The following is a 6,118-nucleotide window of genomic DNA, read 5'->3' as shown; positions in this document are numbered from 1 at the left end:
TAAGACTTCAGCGATGCTCTGCAAAACGCACAAACAGGCTTTAAGGAAAACTTTCCAAAACAAGACTCTGATATTTATTTGGAAAGCTTGGATCCACTGAAAATCCAAACTTAATTCAGTGGATTTGATGTGAACAAACAGTAGTCGGCTTGAGATTGTCTCTTTGTGTGGGTAAAAACTGTGTGGGAACCTTTGCTGGAGAGGTTGGAGGTGTTGCTGCTCAGGACGGTGAGAGCGTAGTGGGGCGGCAGAGAGGCCTTGCAGATGGCTGTGATGAAGGCGTCGCGAGGCGTCACCAGGCCCAGGCGGCCGCACAGCGACGCCATGGTCATCTCCGCCTTCAGGATGTTCTCCGTCGCCGCCTCGTCGGTGCTGGAAGCATAAACATTTACGTGGTTATCGTTTAGCACATAAAAGCCCAACTACGTCTCACAAGTCCAAAAAAATCCCAAAAAACACATCATGCAGAGGAAAAAGACATGTATAAGTCACTCTGGACTACGCAACTATGAGAAAAAAATTGACTTATAGTCCAGAAAATACGGTAATTCTAAACTAATGCTAACTTTTCCACATTTTGTGTCACAACTACTAACTTCAGGTCATTTTATTTCATTTTTTGGTGAAGGTCTGACATAATTATTTGACAGATAAGTATTATCAAGCTATACTTATCAAACTATGTAAGTATAGCTTGATAAGGATGATTTTCTGTTTGAATAACTACTAATATTTTTTTTCTTACCTTGCATCGAGCAGCAGAGACAGGGCAGCCAGGAGACCACACCAGCTGGCGTTGACCATCTCCTCCCAAACCAAGTGGGCCCCTGAAAAGAAAAACGAGATGCTAACTGGACTTTAAATTGCTTTGGGAAATTAAGAGATGTCTGTATCTCTATTTCATATGTCACTCTTACAAGCATATTACTGACAATCTAAGGTTACAGAACCTTTTGCTAAAATCTTTTAGCCAAAACTCTACCTGTCCACATTCAGTCGTCACATTTAACGCAAATATCAGAGGAAGCTTTACTTCCCACCTGGCTCTGGTTTCCATTCCTGCTCAGGGTGAGTCTCCCTGAACTCTGCAGCTGCCTCCTCCTCCGTGGTCAGCTCTCTTTCGATCATGGAGGTGATGCCCCTCACCAGGTCCAGCAGGGCACTGAAAGCCACCGACATGGCGTAGCCCTCTGGGATGGACGGAGGCTCCACCTTGTCCAGCATCTCCAAGCTGGGTGGGAGAGAAGGTCGAGACCGAATCAGATGCGAAAACATTCAGCTTCACTCCAGCATAAAGCAGATACGGGTTTGATTTGATTATTGCAAATCTGTTGATCTATTATGGTTAATTAGTGATTATAACAGTTTAGTGCAGAATAATACTGGAGAAAAATCAAGTCTGGATACAAGCATAAAAATTTGTATAGTCACCCCTCAGGTCAGATGGTTTTAATATTTACCATTAGCTACTTAAATTCTAAGACGATGGCAATTTTTCAAGATGGCTGCCATTTACAAGGCTTTTAAACCATTTATTGCCATAAAATGTTACCCATTTGGCGAACCAAACTGTTTGGTTAGCCGTGACCACAACTGGTAACAACTGCTGCTGATTTTAGTGCAAACATATATTCTCCAGTACAACCATTTTGAAAAATGTCCACACGAAAAAGAGAAAAAGGATATCAAGGAAAAATATATTACTTCTATGCTTCAAAATGCAAACAGTAATTTTAGAGCAAAAATTTATTTTTCATGACATTCATGGTGACTATTGTGAAAAATAGAAAAGTATCTATAAATGTGATTTCTACGGGTACAATTATGTATGATTTGACACAAAAAGTCTGCAACTGTGATAAATGTCGCCAGTTTTAGTGCGACAATAAATTTTCCTTGATGACCATGGCAGCCATTTTGAATTTTTCGGTGGCTAACATTTGTTTTTTCAAACCAGCAAGCTGCTGGGAACATCTGCAGCTAGTTAGGTTCTTGTATCCGCATGTGGAAGATTCTGCTGAAATATTCAATTATCAGCTGCACTACTAGTGGAGTTTCACTACAGCGATTAATAATGTGTGTACAGAACATATGTTGTCAGTTTCAAAAGTGTGATAAACATGAAAGGAAACCCTTACTAGGTGGCCTTGGCGCTGCCCTGGATGCTAACAGTCATGAGGGGGATCCAGGTGCCGCGGTATTCGAACGCAGCCTGTGTGGTCAAGGTGCCGCCGCCCGCTCCTGTGCCCGGAACACCCTGAGCCGAGCCCTGGACCCCTGACCCTGACCCACCTAGAGAGGAAGAGTGACGAAAAAAAAAAAAAAACGTGTACTTCCTACAAAAGCAGTTTTATTTAAAGCGTTTCACTGTTTCAAATAGACAATTTCTAACAGATTTTACATTTAAAATGCACCTACATTTATTTTATAAGATCAAATTTCAAAGGCCTTTTAACACGTTTTTTTTTTTCTTTAATATTCAGCACCAACTTAACCATGAAGGTAACTAACCAGCAGGCGCACTGACAGCAGCAGCGTTGCCAGCGTTTGGGACAATAAAAAGGGACTGAATGAAGGATCCCAGAGCGTTAACGATATCTCTGAACACCTTGGTGGAGTGCTGCTTCATGTCGTAAGACTGACAGAAAGAGCTGGAGAGGGGGAACACTTTGTTAGAAACACACACAAAACAAGGGACCAGCAAAATGTGAACACTTGAGGAAATGAAAACAAGAAAGAAAAAAAAAAGAATGGCAAACGTCTCAGTACAATGGCGCCCCCAGAGAATTTCAATAAGGGTGTCCAGACCAGGCCAGTAAAAATAAATAATATATATATTTTTCATATATGTATATTAATACAAATTCATACATTTATTTATTCATTTATTGGGTTTTACATTAATGTTTTGATTGAAGAAAATGACTCTGTATGTCTTTCTATGATCTGGACATTTTTCAAGATGGGGCCACGGCACCTTTTGGACTCCCCACTGATCGCCACTGATCCTCAGGTCAGACAGACGAGGAACAGGATCAATTTAAATGAAATGAGTGAATGCGTATAGATAAACGCGTGTTTACCATAGTAAATGGGGCTGCACACACAGCCTATGGACTGATTCTACAGCGACGGCTCGGAGCCACTGAGGCTTTTCCCCGTCAAGAAACTTCACCAGCAGAGACAGGAAGATCTCACATTCAGTCACCTGTGAAACAGACACAAGCAAACAGGAACATTTCACACATAATCACTGGTTTTAGAGGAATTAAAACACATCAGTTCATCTAAGATCACCAGTATTCACTGTGCGTAACCATTTATTCATCCTCCATTGTTGTATTCACTTTAGGCTTCTGTTCCTTATCAAGGTGGACAGATGTATAACACAGAAACTGAAGGAATAAACGATGCTGATCGCATTTACTACTTTTAAATTAACAGGTCCAAATTCCAGCTTTTTTGAAATAGCTAATGTACTTTGTATCAAAACTCAAAGACATGAGTGAATAAGGCTCATGATATGCACAGAAACAATCCATCTGGGATCAGGTTTGGTAAACTGAGTCCTTACCAGTAAGCTGTAGAAGTGTTTAATGAGGACTGAAACCACTCGCAGCAGCCTCATGCAAATGGGAAAGTAGGGTTTCTCCACGGGTGCCGGTGGAGCGGCGGCGCCAGCGCCCTGCCGGAACTTTATGTTGGGCGAGAAGAGCTTGATGACAAGAGGGCACACCCTCTCTTTCAGCAGGAAGCTGAACTCCTGGTGCTTTGGGAGACAAAGCAAAATTAATATAGAGACACAGAAATAACATCTTTATTTACCTCAATAAGAGAGAGGGCGTACCTGTAAGAAAACAGCAGGGAAATCGTTCAGAACCGACTCCAGCAGCTCCAGGCCAAACGTTCGGGTCATTTCTGTCATTCCCACGAGCCAGTAGGGGGCGTCAGCGTTCACCAACTGGCACAGGTCCTGCGGGCAGAAGCATCTGGTACAATAGAGTTGTATCCAACTTGCAGAAACAGTGCACTGACTTAGCTCTGGTGGGAGAATAGAGACCCTCGCACACAGAGAGGCATTGTGGGTAATCAACACCAGGCCAAGCATAAGAAAACAAGGAGCCATTGAGAAAATTCTGACAAGAGTAACAGCTTTAAGATCCACATAATTATGATGATAAAATTAGACATTTTGACTTCTTTCTTTAGATTACAGATAATCTCAAACACTCATGATGGAGAGGTGGGTGGAGGACTGCTGCCTCCTGGTGGACTAACCTGAAACAGCATGTATGCGTCCTTGGCGCTGGGCCTCAGGGTGCTGACAGAGCGCCGGTTGGTGTTTCCCTGGACGGGAGGAGGCTGCTCCGCAATGCCTTTAGTCCAGATACAGAACATTGTTACAACATTTAAGCCACCACAGCTTTTAGATCCAAGTAGGAAAAACAAACTGTTAAAATTCAGATCTACATCTCTTTAAAGCAACAACAGCAGCAAATCTGAAACTGTATCTTTGTTCCAGCTCATTGTTTTTTTTTTTTTTATCATGCAGACCTTTGAATCGCTCGTCTTCGGCGACCATCCTCTCAAAGACGACAGTGACGACTTGTCTGACGGTGGCGGCCGCCGTGTTGTTGGTGATGTTGTCCTTGGTGAAGTGGAGACGGAAGCACAACACGATGGCCTGAAAACGACACAGGAGACTCTTCAGAGACGTGGAATATGTACATCAATTCATCAGAGCTGCACCACTTTAGCACTTCCAGGAAACGTCCAAGCAGCATTTGTGGGATTAGGGTTGTGGTAATGTGTATCGAACTGAGAAACGTTTGATTTTCCTGGGTTCACACCAAACAGCTGGTTGACACGTCTATAGGTTGTTAAAGACTTGATAACCCCAACGTGCTGTTTTACTGACTGTTGTTTTGCTTATTCTGAATAGTGACGAAGAGAAATAATCGTGTGTGTGTGTGTGTGTGTGTGTGTGTGTGTGTGTGTGTGTGTGTGTGTGTGTTAGGGTGTAAGTTCTGGAGGAGGAGTTTCAGTAGAAATTCCTAGAAATTTTGATAAACTTAAAAAGTAAAATAGATAAAACTGCTTCAGTAACTGTAAGATCAGAAAGCAGGATAAAAGAAAGATGGACAGAACAATGGATGGACAGACTACAGAAAATGAGGGATGAACTGACAGATGGATGAAAGAAAACATGGATGGATAGGTGGACAAAAGATAAAATGGATGGAATGATGGACGATCAAAAAGATGGACGAAAAAAGACGGATGAATGGATGGACAGATGGCTACATAAAAGAAAAGATGGACAATGGACCTTACCAAGCTCCGCCCAGAAACGCCCCCTAAAATCCCACGTGGCTGCATGTCTCACAAACAAAGCCTCGCGGAGCTTAGTTTCTATGTAAACATAGCATCTTTCATTTCGACTAACTCTCTACAAAGTATTTCTGAGTCGATTAGTGTAGCATTTCTGCCGGATTTTCACAAAATATCAGCCACGACAATGGACAGGGGAACCAACAAGTTCATGTCATCTTTTATGGACGACATCAAGGCGTTTGAGCCACGCGATGCCTCCAACATTGTGCGCGTAGCAGCTAAATGCTACCGGTTGATGAGGAAAACAGCAGATCCTCACACCCTCAGCATAAATATAGCTGTGGACAAGATCACTGATGCCTATTGTTCTTGCAAGGCTGGGTAAGTCGGGCATTCATGGTTTTGAGGGTTACTTTTGAAATCAGTGATTTCTGTTGTTGGCAAATGTTTGAGTGTGCCTAGGCCTGACACACTGTACTCGGTGCTAGCGTGGCTAACACGATTACAGTTTCGTAAACAGCATTTTTAGGTAAAATAAAATCTTTAATGCATGTCAGATACGGTACACATTGCATATTGATCTGCTCAGCTAACGTAAGACCGTGTAACAGACAGGCTTCAAGGTGTAGAAGTTGTATCGGTACATTATGCTGTACTTAGCTAAAAGGTTTTCATAATGGATGTGTTTATTATTGACTTTTTTTCAGCCATTGTTCACACATTATAGGCCTCCTTAAGACCTTACAATATTTCAAACTTCAAAATTATTACAATATATCTTATT

At 42.2% G+C, this 6,118-nt stretch overlaps 1 protein-coding gene across 1 annotated transcript in view; it reads right to left on the bottom strand.

Annotated features, from left to right (window-relative positions):
- mon2 (MON2 homolog, regulator of endosome-to-Golgi trafficking) overlaps positions 1 to 6,118 on the bottom strand; it is a 56,270-nt gene that overhangs the window by 18,972 nt on the left and 31,180 nt on the right. The window contains exons 5-14 of the mRNA XM_015042295.1: positions 4,555 to 4,684; positions 4,279 to 4,376; positions 3,848 to 3,973; positions 3,575 to 3,769; positions 3,084 to 3,208; positions 2,512 to 2,651; positions 2,139 to 2,292; positions 1,041 to 1,231; positions 746 to 827; positions 114 to 372 (exon numbers count right to left, since the gene is read on the bottom strand). Of these exons, the coding sequence (XP_014897781.1) occupies positions 114 to 372; positions 746 to 827; positions 1,041 to 1,231; positions 2,139 to 2,292; positions 2,512 to 2,651; positions 3,084 to 3,208; positions 3,575 to 3,769; positions 3,848 to 3,973; positions 4,279 to 4,376; positions 4,555 to 4,684 (1,500 nt within the window). The remainder of the gene's footprint in view (positions 1 to 113; positions 373 to 745; positions 828 to 1,040; positions 1,232 to 2,138; positions 2,293 to 2,511; positions 2,652 to 3,083; positions 3,209 to 3,574; positions 3,770 to 3,847; positions 3,974 to 4,278; positions 4,377 to 4,554; positions 4,685 to 6,118) is intronic.

The sequence above is a fragment of the Poecilia latipinna genome, unplaced genomic scaffold (genome assembly GCF_001443285.1).
Source record: "Poecilia latipinna isolate Pla-1442-1.1 unplaced genomic scaffold, P_latipinna-1.0 Scaffold34, whole genome shotgun sequence".
Taxonomy (NCBI): Eukaryota; Metazoa; Chordata; class Actinopteri; order Cyprinodontiformes; family Poeciliidae; genus Poecilia; species Poecilia latipinna.
This window is presented reverse-complemented; position numbering and strand designations above follow the sequence as displayed.